Raw genomic sequence first — 16,342 nt, 5'->3', positions numbered from 1 at the left:
AATATTCAGGAACATGCATTTTCAATAAACTGCCAGCAAGTCAGCAACCATTAAAAACTCGGTTTCAGATAAAGCACGGTTTACAGCGTGTTTGAAAGACTTTTCGATACGGAAGTGTCTGATTCCACCCGTCTGCTTTGGCCCAGGACCTCGTCAATATGCCGGAAATGGCTATTTTAAGTGTGTCTATGACGTCACTACATACACATGGCAACAAACACGAAGATACATATAAATAATACAATAACATCTCCCACCAAATATACAATCAAACCAACTGGACAACTGCGGGAAGTTGGGGGTTTTAGGGTGAGGACAAGCTAGTAAAAAAAACACACCATGACCCCAAAACACAAAATCAAGAACAAAAATAAAAGAAAAATACAGCATTCCGCTACACCAACAAAAATCTGCAGGAATCTGACACTTCCCTTGAACAATATAGGTGAACCGTAGGTGACCATACCAAAACACCAATACCCACAACTAAAAGTACGAAAATTGGAATGGGACATTTCCCTTGACCTACATTGGTCAACCTCAGATGACGATACCAAAACATGAACACCTACAACTATGAAAATGGGAATTGGTCATTTCCGGTGACTTATAAAGGTCCACCACAACTACTGATGCCAAAAAGCCAACACCTACAACTGCGAAAAATAAAACCACAATCCCAAAAATCCACAAATCAAACATTCCTACATAAATTAAATCACATTCAGTACTCCATAAATACACAAAACATGACAACTAGAAAAAAAGAAATTAATTACCACCAGCAAATTGCGGCACTGCCCCCCCCCCCCCCCCACACACACACAAAAACCAAGTCAACACCGTGCCGTAATGACATTCACACACAACACCCTTACGTCGAAGCAGACGGGTGGAATCGGACGCTTCCATTGACCCCTCCTTCTACTCTGTAGATGAATATCGTAACAGAGACTGATAGACCAGCTTAGGTAAAAATTCTGCTATATTTCAGTTTTGACAGCACTTGGTTGCAACAGTTCAAGATCGGGTATTCTGTGTATGATAAATTTATTCTGACAGTGTATCAATTCTGTAAATATTAGCAGTTACTGTAATATATTCACATATTTTGGCAATCTCCTGACAAATGATGGGGATAATAATTATTATATTTGACTGTATTATGTTGTACTTTCTGACATGTTATTTGTCATTCGCGATGGCCAGCGGCTATTTCCGAAGAAGTACCTAACGTAAATATTTGTTAGCTCCAGTAACTATCGTCTCTGAAATGTCACCGGTGTCTAAGACTGGAGTCACTGTGCCAGGAACACAGGCACACAGTTATTTTCCGTTACCAACTTCCAGGTTACCTGTAGTGGTAGCCCGATAACTGCCAGAGGAGAATACCGATCTCTGACAGATATTTCCATAGTCGCTCGAATTCCTTATGGTAACTCTCCTTGTACTACCCGAACTAAATTAACACATAAGGCGGTGGCTCAAGGGATCGACTGTGCTTGTTGATGCCTGTACTGCAGCTCCTGTCAGCCGCCGCTCGGACATTAACGTTGTTTGTGCTAAAAGTAACGAAGGCCCACGAAATAGTACACAGTTCTTATCAACAGATGGCGCGCAGTCTCACAGTTATTCCCGTGGCCTATAGAACGCCTTCCAAATGGTCTACCCTCTCCTTAGTTCCTAGCCAGATCTCCGATGAGTTGATGCGAAGGCGTAGTATGATCTTCGGTCAACAGATGGCGCGATGCACTGTTGACACTAGACAGTTATTGAAATAACTGCCAGAATCTGAGGAACGGTTATCGCAGTATCCGTTACTTCTATCAGTTACGTTATTTTCTGCCACCTCTATGCAGTGAAAGGCGGCGCTGGTGGGCAACCGAGCCGTGGCTCTGTAGGAACACAAAGGACTGCAACGTAACCAACTGCCTACCAGGTCTGCCTTACAAGGGGCGCGAGAAGCTGGCCGGTTTCCACAATCTGTAGTAACCAATTCACCTAAGCTGTTTGTAAATTTGTACAAAACAAGGACATTATACAAAAGGAAATTAATACGGTCACAGTGGAAAGCAGTGAAATATTTTAAGATACAGGAAAAGTACGAGGGCTATCGGCAAAGCACATTACGTTTTGGAATAAAAAATAAATGATGTATTGGAAATTTTTTTTATTATATACATATGAAAGCCACACTGAAATACTACTTTTCTACAAAGTTGCCATTTAAATTAAGGCACTTACCGTAGCGATGGACGAGCTTGGAAATTCCTGCCGGCCGGTGTGGCCGTGCGGTTAAAGGCGCTTCAGTCTGGAACCGCGTGACCGCTACGGTCGCAGGTTCGAATCCTGCCTCGGGCATGGATGTGTGTGATGTCCTTAGGTTTAATTAGTTCTAAGTTCTAGGCGACTGATGACCTCAGAAGTTAAGTCGCATAGTGCTCAGAGCCATTTGGAAATTCCTTCGTCGTAAAATTCGGCCGCCTGGGCCTTCAACCACGTGGTCACCTCTTCTCGAAGCTGTGCGTCGTCATCAAAACGCTGCGTAGCCAACCACTCCTTCATTGCTGGGAATAAGTGGAATGCGCTCGGTGCCAGGTCGGGACTGTACGGCGGATGAGGAAACAACTCCCACTTAAAAGATTCGAGAACTTCACGAGTGGCATTTGCCGTGTGGGCCCGGGCGTTGTCGTGAATCGGCAAGATCTTTGAGCCCAACTTTCCCCTGCGCTTGTTTTGTATCGCTCTTCTGAGGTTGTGCAGAGTTTGGCAATACCTTTGAGAGTTTATTGTAGTGCCTCCTTCCAGGAAATCCACAAAAATTACACCTTTTCTGTCCCAAAAGAAGAGGTAACCACGTGGTTGAAGGCAAGGCGGCCGAATTTTACGACGAAGGAATTTCCGAGCTCGTCCATCGCTACGATAAGTGCCTTAATTTAAATGGCAACTATGCAGAAAAGTAGTATTTAAGTGTGGCTTTCATCTGTATATAATAAAAAAAATTCCAATACTTTATTTATTTTTAATTCCAAAACGTAATGTACTTTGTGGCTAGCCCTCGTATATGCAATACTACTGATAAAAAATTTTAATCCACAACATTGAGTATTAAAGCGAGTATTAACGTAACCTGAAGTTCAGATGCCAGTTACAATCTGAGTTGTAAATGGCTTCAATCAGAAGCGAGTAAACAGATGGATAAAGCCTCATGGCTAAAATTGAGACATTATACGATGCATTTATGACGGTTACCACTTCATGAATGTAATCATGCTACCTCACATCTAGGTATTTGCTATAAATTATACACCAAAACCGAGACATACATAGCGTGTCAAAACACTAGTCAACTGATAAACTTTAAGCATTTTCTGTTGGTCATACAGAGGACGAACGCGTGTGTATATCCCAAATGAGTCTTAAGGTCCAGGTGTTGAGTCCACAGTACTTACATGTCGAGTAGGACAACTGAGTTTCAGCGGTCCACACACAAACGAACAGCTTGAGTTGGGTGGTGTTGTGAGCTGAGGTGCAGCAGCCGTGTGCTTTGTATGCTGCGGCTGACGTCACGAAGCCCGACACACGTCGCCCCCTGCCAGCCAGTGATGGGATGGCCAGGCGTGGTGATTCGAGCGCACCGAGAATATCTCGAGCCTCTAGTTCTCGAGCAGTTCTCGAGAATCTCACGAGAAACGGCTCGGCGGCGTGCGCCGCTGCGCGCGAGTTGGCTGCGACGACATACGCCGCGCCGCTGTTTTATGAATTGAATGCCGCCGCTAGACTTCGTTTCTTTGGCAACGTGTAGATATACAAACCAAATTAGAAGAGACAAATTGAACACACAACAGTTACGACTCTAGATCACTTTTTACCAAAATGTGCGTAGCTGTTGACACAAGAATAATTGTGCTGTACACCAATTAGCGCAAAGAACATTAAAATTGTGAAGTAAAAAGTTTCTAACGTGAAAATGTGCTTATGTCTTGCGATTTTATAGTGCGGTCTGCAGCCCGCTACCAAGTCAGAGGAAACGCAAATGCCAGCCGAACATTCGAATAATTAAGTGGCCACTGGTTCAGGCAAAAAAAGATGATGATCTGTTTCATAAGCTACAATTCTGAGTCCTCTGGGAGTGCCTTAAACTAAAAGGCGAAAAGCGTCTTAGACAAATAAAATAAATCACACAAATAAAATGGCATTTGTTATTTACAAAATGAATATTTCTGTGCTTGCTGCAGGTGATGGCCATGTTAACAAACTACTTGTTAATTATTTCGTTTTGCCTTAAGACATTTTATTTGCAACGTTTAGTATTTATAATTACCTATAATATCACCAGATTGCCAATCACTCTTTCCAGCATCGCTAAAATTGTCTTCACAGGCAGGCTGTATACGTCGATTTCTTTTACCGAAAGATTTTACATCCCTGATCGAATCTTTGTGTCAAACACCTTGGGACAAAGTACCAAATAGACTACTGGCCATTAAAAGTGCTACACCAAGAAGAAATGCAGATGATAAAAATGGATATTCGTTGGACAAATATAATATGCTAGAACTGACATGTGAGTATATTTTCACGCAGTTTGGGTGCATAGATCCTGAGAGATCAGTACCCAGAACAACCTCCTCTGGCCGTAGTAGCGGCCTTCATACGCCTGAGCATTGAGTCAAACAGAGCTTGGATGGCGTGTACAGGTACAGCTGCCCATGCAGCTTCAACACGATACCACAGTTCATCAAGAGTAGTGACCGGCGTATTGTGACGAGCCAGTTGGTCGGCCACCATCGACCAGACGTTTCCAGTTGGTGAGAGATCTGGAGAATGTGCTGGCCAGGGCAGCAGTCGAACATTTTCTGTATCCAGAAAGGCCCGTACAGACACGCAACATGCGGTCGTCCATTATCCTGCTGAAATGTGGGATTTCACAGGGATCGAATGAAGGGTAGGGCCACCGGTCGTAACACATCTGAAATGCAACGTCCACTGTCCAAAGTGCCGTCAAAGCGAACAAGAGGTGGCAGAGACGTGTAACCAATGGCACCCCAGACTGTCACGCCGGGTGATACGCCACTATGGCGATGACGAATACACGCTTTCAATGTGCGTTCACCGCGATGTCGCCAAACACGGATGCGACCATCACGATGCTGTAAACAAAACCTGGATTCATCCGTAAAAATGAGCTGTTCACCAGTGGCTGGTATCTCGGTGTCGTAATTGACACGCACGGACAGGTTTCGCAAACTGTCGACCGACGCAGGTACACTCGTCGACGGTGCTGCGTAACGATAAAGAGCTGCCCCGTAACGCCGTGTTTCAGAATCGACTACGATGGCGGCCGGCAACGAAGCTCAGCACAGCACACCGGTGTACCTAGGTGCCCTGCTGGATGACGGGGAGGGCGCCACCGTGACTCTGGCGGCGGGGGAGACGCGGCTGGTGGTGCACAGGGCGGTCCTCGTGGCCGGGAGCCCCGTGTTCGAAGCAATGTTCCGCCACGACACGGCGGAGTCGCGCGGCGGCCTCGTCGACGTCGCAGACGTGGACGGGCCGGTGCTGAGGGAGCTGCTGACGTACCTGTACACCCTCCGCGCCCCGCAGCTGGCGAGCCTGGCCCCCCGCCTGCTCGTCGCCGCCGACAAGTACGGCGTGGCGAGCCTGAAGGCCCAGTGTGAGCAGCAGCTGGCCGCTGGGCTGACGGTGGACAACGCGGCGGCCACAGCTGTTCTCGCGGTGCGACACTGCTGCCCCGGCCTCCGGCAGACGGCCGTCTCCTACATAAAGGGCCACACACACCGAGTGATGGCGACGCAGGGCTGGGCTGACGCAGTGCGCACCCAGCCAGAAGACGTCGTCGAACTCAGCAGGTTGCTGGCGGAGACGCCACCGGAATCCAGGTGAGCACGGGGTGATCACCGTTGATCCACTGTGTGTGAAACTTCCTGGCAGATTAAAACTGTGTGTCGGACTGAGACTCGAAATCGGGACTTTTGCAGAGGTCCCGAGTTTGAGTGTCGGTCCGGCACGCAGTTTTAATCAGCCAGGAAGTTTCGTATCAGCGCACACTCTGCCGCAGAGTGAAAGTCTCGTTCTGGAAACCCGTGTGTGTGTGTGTGTGTGTGTGTGTGTGTGTGTGTGTGTGTGTGTGTGTGTGTGTGTGCAGATATTACTTTATTATAATTTGAAGAAGATGAAATACTTTACTTTGCAGAGCAATGAATTTATTGTTGTCAGTTTGCTAAAGATATTTGGCTTCATTAATCTTTCCCACTGAGGCAGTCAATTTATTTGAAACAAAGGTTTCATTCCACAGTTGTTTGTTGAATGTAAACTGCATGTTTCCATCTTCTGCCATGTGTGAGATTATGTGATAATGAAGAACCAGACATGAGATAGTACAGTACAGTACTGATACTCCAGGAAAATTTACGCCCCAAAAACCGTACTGAAAATCTTAATGTCAGGTGGGACATACTTAACTGTAAATCTGCACAAACCAATGTGCACTTGAGACCAAATTATGCATTTTAGTATAGTTTACGAAATTCCTATGCTCACGGAGTATCCTCTCGTGTCCTGTTTCTTTTATGTCGTAATCTAAGCTCTCTTTATGCTTTATACACACAAACATGCGGCCTTCCTACATCACTGGAGCTGTGCACGCACAGTAATGCCTGTTTTATGGCGCTCTGGCTACTGCTAAGCCGAAGATATTTCTGACAGTCTCAGGGTAGTACTGCGAATGGTGGTTTGAAAAGTGTTACTTTCAAAGTAAATTTGCTTCTACGCAAGATTAATTGTTACGTGTGAGAAAGTGGATTGAATTTCTTAAATAACAGAGTGTTTGACTTTCGTTTAAAAGTGAACACTTTCAGGACCAGCCACATAGAATAATTTCTAGCCCAGAAAACGAGACATTCACGTCAATATTTTAAATTTACTGGCACATTTGTGTGAAGTACCTTAAGTGTAACACACGCAAAAAAGATCAATATTAGATGTGAAAGCTTAGCTTCCCTTGTATGTTATTAATTTCAGGGACCAATATTATATGTGAAAGGTTAGCTTTTTTTTTTGTTGCGAGGCTATGCATATTAATGTAAACCATTAACTTTTCCTCTTTGTGTCCGTGCGCTATGTAAGTAATGTTGCTATTGGTTTACCACATCACATGTCCTATGCTCTGAATATCTGCTGCCATCGGCTGGCGAGATCACGTGACATGAGATAAGATTGGCTGACAAAAGGGCATCGCAATCTCGATTTCAAAGCTCCGGAAACTGAGGTGTTGTGTGTGTTTGGTGCAATTTGAATTTACACTTTCGTAATATGAAAATATGCAGTGTATATGTTGCTGACATCAAAGGTCTTTCCAAAACTTCTCTCCCTTGTTCCCTTTTTTTCCACGAACTTCTGCGCCAGTGTACAAAACGTTAACCGTTCAAAGCATTGATAAGTTTTACACTTGGGAAGGAAAATCTATGGATGTCACTTAGCACGGAAAAAGTGTATTTTCGCCCAGGTAAGAGTGCATTTTTTAAGGGGGATATCTGGGAAAAATCCGGGAATTTTTTCCTTGTCTGTATATACACCCTGATTTCAGGAATTGCGACTGCCTCACTGCAAGTACATTGTGCAATGTGGCGTTTTGCAGACATTTTATTTATTCTAGTTCACTTTGGGATTCGGAAAGTAATTTATGTATTAGCTGTGTTGCTGTGAGACATGTGACTGACTCCACACTTGTCGTACATTTATGGTATTACTAAGAAGCCAAAAGTTTGTTTTATTGGTACTACTTTACATTTATGTAAGGGTTGTGCCATCTGCAATGGTTCACTTGGGTTGCAGTCATTAAAGATGTTCAGTGACACATCCTGCACGTGGCATGTACTGTTGTGTAATTGGTGTACAACTACGTACAAACAGCGTGTATCTCTCTGTGCGGCCCTTTGACAGCCATTAATTTTGTTTATTCTGGCCGGTGGTCATCGGCATTTCGTCGCCGTTATGTGCACTGTAGTACTCAAAAACTCAATGAAGCACACACGAATAAACCGTATCTCTGTTTACATTGCGGGTGACTGGACATCTGGATGTTTCCCAGGCCGCGTACTAACACTGTACACAGCAGTACGTAAATTCAGCGTTTGTTGTATCGTAGTAAGTCAATCACATTGCAATTTTGAGCAGCGTGCAGGTCAGTCTTGTATCGCAAAAAGTACAATAATGTCGTGTTCCACCCATTTCACGTGCCAAATTCGTGTACGAATTTCTCGGGATGTAACTGACATATTGCAATGCAATCAGTCCCATTACTATGAGTATTATGATTTCTCATGTTACTGTGTATGGAATAATATGGTGTGTCCATTTTGAAAAAACTTAAGATCGTGCTGAAACCAGTATTTACACACGGTTCAGAATGTCTCGCAGTACTGGCTTCTGTGAGCCCCTGCCGTACATTCGTACCCGTGAAAGCTGTAATTTAGTATCTGTTGGTGGTTCCAGAGATTTTGACGGTGAAAAGTTGTAGGTGGGACACCCGTTATCAGTAGAATTCTGCAAGTCGTCAACATTTTGACAGTTCACTTGTATACTTCGACACACAAAAATGTTGTTAGAAATAATTTACAGAATCTGCAGTTTTCCAGATAAAAGTTTTTAAGTCATTTTACGTTCTTTTCAACACGTGAAAACCCTCCCGAGGCCATTTTTGCCTCTATAGTACCACTTCGCTTGTATTTGTATACACGTGAAGCGCCCGTTATACAAAGGTAGCGTCTCATAGAGTTTTATTCATGGAAAAATGCTGGCTAAAAGCGACGTTTGGTGATTTCAGAACCTATGCAATGGCCCGAAAACCCTTGGCATGATTTCATTACGTCAGTTAAAACTATATTAACACTTTGCCTGCATATACAGGGTGTAAATTTCAAGTTGACAAAGCAGCATAACTCTAAACATAAGCTTCACATGAAATAATGTGTAAAATGCAAAGTTGATTATTTTTGAGGGGGATATCTGATGGTGCTAAAATTAGCCCGCCACCCCAGCCCCCCACGGGTGGGGCGTAAGGCAACTTTAAAATTTCAAACGGGAACCATTTTTTACTGCAGAACCAGATTCTACATAAAAAACTACGTACATTTTGTCTTAAACATGTGTTTTGATTCTTGGTAGTGGGCACTGCAATTCAAGAAAATCCATGTTCTCATGTTTGCATGGAAAATGGTTATGGATAAATAAAAAGTAGGATGTTTGGTTGGTTAGTTAGTTAGATAGTCAGATGATTTGTTTGATAATTAAAAGTTGTGTGGCCTCATGACCACGAAACAAACAGAACTTACCAGAATCTGCAGAAGAAATTAATACAGTATTTGGGTCAACATTTCCTCTCTCAAACCCCACCCTATGGGTAGAGAGGGAGGTGTTTTTTATTCATCCGTAACCATTATCCATGCAAAAATGAGAATATGGAATTTCTTGATTTACTGGGACAACTAATAAGAATCAAAACAAATGTTCAAGAAAAATGTACATAGTTATTATGTAGAATCTGAAGCTTATTTTTCGAGTTATTCTGGTTTGCCAACTAAAAAGTTACACCCTGTATATGCCAAACGTGAACTTTCGGCTATCATGACTGAGAATGATATCGAAAAAAGAAAAACAAAATTCAGAATTACGCAAGAATGTAGTCTTAAGAAGACATAGCAAAGACGATGTCATGACTAGAAATGACCATCCGCATTTGGGCTACCTAAAAATCGTCTTTGTCCTTGGCTTTCACAGGAACTGCCCATGAACAAATAGTGCTTTTATAAGCCGCGTAAGGTGCTGCGTTGGCCACACCTTACGCGAAAGAACCAGCTGATTTGCTCAGTTTGCCTGGGCTGTAGGAAGTGTGAGGTGTTCAAGCTTTGACCGTGTACTGAAGGATAGCTACAGTATGGCATCTCTCGCGACAGGTGTACAGAGGGTCTTGAGGCTAAGGGCAATCCGAGGCACTAGACGCCTTGTCTCTGCCACCAGCAGAACGCAGTTTGTGACCCCCCTGAAAAACTGCATTTGTGGGCGCAGCGTAACGGTATCTTGCAGTGGGGTGCACGGGCCAACTGAAACACAGTGTCCTACAAGCGTAAGTCGCTCGCTCAGAAGTGTGATACGTCAGTGAGTGTAAAGACCAGCTGGCATTCCATACGCTCTTGCCACCGAATGCTTCTGCCGCAGTGCAGACAGTACCGGGTGATCAAAAAGTCAGTATAAATTTGAAAACTTAATAAACAACGGAATAATGTAGATAGAGAGGTAAAAATTGACACACGTGCTTGGAATGACATGGGGTTTTATTAGAACCACCCCATATTCCTAGAGGCTTGAAAGATCTCTTGCGCGCGTCGTTTGATGATGATCGTGTGCTCAGACGCCACTTTCGTCGTGCTTGGCCTCCCGGGTCCCCAGACCTCAGTCCGTGCGATTATTGGCTTTGGGGTTACCTGAAGTCGCAAATGTATTGTGATCGACCAACATCTGTAGGGATGCTGAAAGACAACATCCGACACCAATGCCTCACCATAACTCCGGACATGCTTTACAGTGCTGTTCACAGCGTTACTCCTCAACTACAGCTATGATATGAATGATGGTGGACATATTGAGCATTTCCTGTAAAGAACATCATCTTTGCTTTGTCTTACTTTGTTATGCTAATTATTGCTATTCCTATCAGATGAAGCGCCATCTGTCGGACATTTTTTGAACGCTTGTATTTTTTTGGTTCTGATAAAACCCCATGTCATTCCAAACATGTGTGTCAATTTGTACCTCTGTCTGCATTATTCCGTGATTTATTTAGTTCTCAAATTTATACTGACTTTTTGATCACCTGGTACTTTGTGTAACTTGCTTTAATTTCCTTGGCACTTGTATCCATTATGCCAGCAGTTTCTGTAGCCAACGTATTTTATTACCCCCAAGCCATGGGGGGGGGGGGGGGGAGGGAGGAGAATGTGGTGTAATTTTATATGATATGGCACATCAAATAAAAAATAGTTTCTTGTACTATGTATAATTAAATATAATAATTAAAGTTTGAAACAGCAGCACAATAAATCTCGTTACTCTGATATTCCGTACATGTAAATATAGTTCTGATTGCCGTTCAGCAATTAGCTTCCTAAACTCCTCAATGCCAGAAGTCACAGCCAGCTGATGTTACAACTAGTTCCTTCTTTATTTTAGGTAAGATTTTTGGAAATCAGCGATATTTCAGTTAAGAAAATTTGCAAAAAACAGTGTCGATCACTCATGTGTATATTAAAGATATGACCATTTTCCACCTCTAGAAGTAGGCCATTTCCACATAATGCTGTGTAGAGGTAAGTACTAAAAATTCTCATTTGCGCAGGAAAGTTGGCAAACATTGAGCAGAGTGTGCATTCAAACCATGTATCGTTAACCACGGGGCTGGCAGGGAGGTCGCTGGCGACAGCTGTGCTCGCCCCAGCTGAGGAACTACAGCTGCGCATCAGACAGCGTGCAAGAGGGCGCGTCACGCCCGTGTTAAGTCAGTGGCAAGCGATTCACGTTTACAGACCTGAAACTCTGTGTTTAAAAATGAACAAAAGTTTAACCCAAAACAGGGCTTCCTACACCCTATGCATATCGTGTATCTGAAAAACAGTTTTGTAAAACAAATAGTAAGCGAATGTGATAGGTGGAACTGTAACCCAGAACCCTATTTTTAGTCAATCATTAGGAATGCGAAGACGCCTTTCCCGCAGCAACTAACTTATCTCTCACATTTGTAATAGCCCAGCGGCCTGGAGACTCAGGGGGCCACCGGCGATGAAGTTCATCCCCCCTCCCAACCCAGCACCTCAGGCCGGAAACTTTGACTCTCGTGTCTGTGTGGTTACGTGAAATGTGGTGCTCGTACCCCACCTGTGCCTGACACTCTTCAAAGTCTGCGACACCGCGCTATTGAAGCTGCGAATTCTGTAACGAGACACCAGCTGCTTTGTGTGTGGCAGGAAATGAGCCAGTGGTTTGGCACTTTTCGTGTAACACATGGTGCTCACACTGAATGCACAAAAATTACTGTTTAAACCATCACATTGGCTTGTTATTGTTTTATAAACTTTTTTTTTTGTTTACGGTGTAATTTTTGTACATTTGTAAAAATGGACATTCAGATTTTGATATACGACACGTAAATCGCTTCCCGGTGGCTGACAGTGGTGTGACGTGCCCTGTTCCACGCTGACTGACGCGCAGCTGACGCGAGCGTCCTCCCTGCCAGCCCCGTGGTTAAAGATACGTGGTTTCAACGCACACTCTACTTAATGTTAGCTGACTTCCCTGTGCAAATGAGAATTTTTAGCGTTTACCTCTACACAGCATTATGTCAAAATTATCAAACACCACAGGCAGAAACCATTCGTATCTTCAATAAACAAACGTGCACTTGAGGCCGTTGTTTACTAATTTTGCTTCCACCGTGCAATCGTTATTCCTCGAGCCGTCACAGAAATCCATTTTCTTAGATTCTATTTAAAGTGAATACAATCATAAATTCAAACTTTTAATTCTGATACAGTGGCAGCCTCTTAACGTATGTCAGGCAGTAACATATCTACGTTGTCATTGTGTACACCAATTCGGCTTTGTAGTTGGATCGTGTTTAGCATTGGCCTACCTGAGTCGAGTGTGTCGTTAACTCGTGTGTGTCGACCCTATTTAGTGGACAACATTTAGATGTTATGATATTTCCAATGAGTGTAAAAGTTTCCACTGGCCTAGCTCCATTGTCTCATGTCTTGCAGTATTTCTGCACTGCTGCCTTCTCTGAGGTACCTTCCCTGCAAAGTTAAGTATCTGGTGTCTTAATGTTTATTTCCTGTGCCTGTTACAGTCAAGTCCCTGGTAAACGAGCTAGTGGTTTATTTGCAATGTCCTGTTCAACAACCCTCCCATCTGTCCAGCTGTGCTGAGCCCTTAGATTCATCTTCGGTTTGGTACACTCAGTTGCTGTTATGGAGAAACTTGGGAGAACCGACCTGTAAACTGATGGAACGGTGAGTCGTCGAACTCGGGAGACCCACCAGCATGACAGGCAGTGTGTGTTGCGTAAGCGGCCCCCCACCCCCAGCACTGTGCACACGCCCACCCACGCAGCGCCTCTTGCTTGCAGCGCCTCTTGCTTGCAGCGCCTCTTGTTTGCAGCGCCTCTTGCTTGCAGCGCCTCTTGTTTGCAGCTCGCCCGCCAGCCCCGGCCCCAGCGCCGCCAGTCAGCCTCCCACCGGCGTGGCTGCCCGCCACACTCCGCCGCCTCCTGACGACGCGGCCGTCTCTCGCCTGCGGTGAGTGCTGCCGCTGCACACACGCGACTTGCTCTCCCACAGTAATGCTCAGCGCCTTGCCGCATCAACCGTGTGTCACGCTAAAAAGATCTAATTTGAATTTTTCTGAAATTTTCGATAAAGCTGAGCTTACAGCTATCAGGAAAAATTATTTCTACATTTAATTGGTGTGTTCAATGTAACTGCTGCTCTAGATGTTCCTTGCGAATATTAGAAATTAGTTCTGAAGGAAGTGGGTATAAAGCCAGACTGCCGGTGCACTGTCATTCGACGAAACCTACGTGTCACGGCAATGAATGTAGAACTGTTCGGAAGTACTCACGAGGAACCTCTTAGAGTGCGAGATCACAAATTCAGTCTTTTCCTCATTTGAAACTGTTAACGTTTTTAATGGGGAAAATATCAGCTGCTAATGACTCACCATCTCGATCAGGAGGGCGACAGAAAATGAGTGTCCGGAAGGTACAGAGACCAATCTCCTATGGGACACACATAATACACTTAACAAAATAGACATCGTCGACATTAGAGAAATGTTCAGGACAGATCATTAACTTGAACCGCAAGCACCAGATGCAAAACGGTGAGTCACAGTGGTCGCAAATGTTCGCACCCTCGAGATCGAAGCAAAGACCTTGAATGCGAAACCGTCTGTCGTGGTGTTCGTCGTGAAACTGGCTCTCCTTCAAGGCGTATGTGCAGTTAGTGTGATAGTACGTTTTATAGGCACGGAACAAACAAATATTTTCCAGTGATAAAAGTCGCAACATCAGACACCTTTCAGGAGGTACAGTTCACTCTGAGACAGTATGGTTTTTATACGCAGACCAGGAATGGAGCGAAAGAAAGTTATTTTAACCAGCTATCGATCAAAAGTGGTGCTCGTACCGCACTTCCTCTCACGCCCATTTCCCTGCTCTTCCTCGGTTTGGCGTAACTACTCCCTACTCTCCTTGCAAGATCACGCACACGACAAGGAATCATAGGGGGAGCAGCAACCCCAACTTCTCACAGCACAGTAAGTAACTTTTGCAGCCAGTTTACCATCCAGATTAACAGTCGGCACAATTGTATATGGCTGCATTAAGGCATTGATATTAGTTAATCTTGACAGAACTTTCACAGTACGTCTAATCCACTGTTACGTGCATTTTCTCTTGAGGTCCCGAATGGCCAAAGTTGAAAAAAAGTTCCGTACTAAATGATGCGACAAGTTTATCTCATCTACGAATTTTCATGTGGCTTCTGCAGTTGGCTGTGCATTGTCGACTTCACACCTTATTTGAAATTTCGTTACCTGGTTTCTTTCAGTTCTGTAGCACTTTCCGAAGCTATGCCCATTCACTGCTTCCCCAAAAATGACTGTAACCTATATCACACACAGTTTGATGTGTGTAATGTAGTAGGTAGCTATCATGCAACCCTGTAAACTGTGTCGAGCATCCCTGAAATGCACAAATACCAATTTTTGTAACGAGTGTATCTCGTCCTCCCTTGGGGACGGACGACATGGTCATATTGCTGTGGTCTTATTGAAAGCCCGTTAACAATTTTTTTACTGTGCTTCTTGGCCAAAGATAGTCCTTCACTGTATTTCAGTGGAGGCGGGATTTGTCGATCCCTGTCTGACAAGAACGATGAACTACATGGCTCGACAAGGTAATTCCACTTGTTAAGCACATATCGCCATCATTGTGTTCCTCATGTACATTGTCTGCACTATCAAACACATGACACTGGGCATTCTGCTGACTCACTCTCTAAAAACACTAATATTTCATCTGCCATTCCTTTCTCACTACACGGAATTCTTTGGTTTACTTTCTGACAATGTCAACTTCGATAACTGTTGTAGAGATAATGCAATATCTGTTGTTTATCGTCATTACTCTGCCTTGTATCAACAGCACTAGAGTGTAGCTTTGTTGTGAATTACTTGTCAACTGATCAGTTAAACTATGGTCTACAGCCACATGCTGTGCTCACCATTGTATATGTCTAGTGTCGACCACTGTTGCCATTAACAGGCCGTATTGTGGGGAACAAAATGTCGTAAACGTCATTGGCCTTTTGTGACCTCGCAAGCAAGTGGTTCCTTGTCGGGGGGGGGGGGGGGGGGTGTAATGAAGGAAGAGAAAGTAGAATTAGAAGTAGGACAGTCAACTAACTGCAAAAATGTGAATACGTCTTGTTTAGTCTGTCTGAGTGTTCTTAGAATTTCCTTTAATTGACATTTATTGGCACTTTCATTTGTAGCGACCATTGAATACTTTAATACAAAGGATGTATATGAGAACCTTTGTGTGTATAAAGGTCAGGGTGAAAACATCAGCCATAATGAAAGTTGAATTCAGGTGTGAAGGCACGCTCATGTGGCGTAATAGCTGTGGTGCTTGTTCACAATAAGTGGGAAATAAGGTCAGCTCTGTTGCTGGTGTGGCAGGGTTGTGGCGTATGTAGCACTGCATTCCCCACCAGTGTTAAACCACGCCCTGCAGCTGATTGGATTCAGCACGTGTCTTCAGTTCAGGTTTTTCTTTCACCGTGGAGCAGTTTCTCCTTAATACCTTTCTAATACTCACTTTGCTTATTGCATATCAGCGACCGATGGTAGCCGACATGGACAGTTAGCTTTATGAAAACAAAAATTTATATCTGACACTGAATTGAAAGGTTTAGGAGATGGCTTCATTGAGACTGCATTGACTTTGCTTAATGTCCTAGAATAGTACTTGCACAGGCCTCAGACTAGCAACAGTGCGACTATTCAGCATGAAACTGATCAGAGCAGAATGCAGCAAGACGTTATAGATAGAAGTGTCCTAAGTTTCAGGTGGGAAAGTGGGTGCGGAACATACATTGTACCTTACACTGGACAGGATATGTATGAACTGATTTTAGAAAACACATTACTCCTCCCTATACAGAGATTCATGGCTCGATTACCCATGGTGGTCAGCCATACAAGTGTG

At 44.1% G+C, this 16,342-nt stretch overlaps 1 protein-coding gene across 1 annotated transcript in view; it reads left to right on the top strand.

The window, feature by feature from the left end:
- LOC126442980 (histone-lysine N-methyltransferase EHMT1-like) overlaps nt 1-16,342 on the top strand; it is a 52,017-nt gene that overhangs the window by 21,007 nt on the left and 14,668 nt on the right. The window contains exons 2-3 of the mRNA XM_050090829.1: nt 5,327-5,903; nt 13,266-13,370. Coding sequence (XP_049946786.1) covers nt 5,338-5,903; nt 13,266-13,370 — 671 coding nt within the window. The 5' untranslated portion in view covers nt 5,327-5,337. The remainder of the gene's footprint in view (nt 1-5,326; nt 5,904-13,265; nt 13,371-16,342) is intronic.

Source organism: Schistocerca serialis, unplaced genomic scaffold (assembly GCF_023864345.2).
Source record: "Schistocerca serialis cubense isolate TAMUIC-IGC-003099 unplaced genomic scaffold, iqSchSeri2.2 HiC_scaffold_1416, whole genome shotgun sequence".
NCBI lineage: Eukaryota > Metazoa > Arthropoda > Insecta > Orthoptera > Acrididae > Schistocerca > Schistocerca serialis.
Note: the sequence above shows the minus strand (reverse complement) of the source record. Positions and strands in the feature narration are given on the sequence as shown.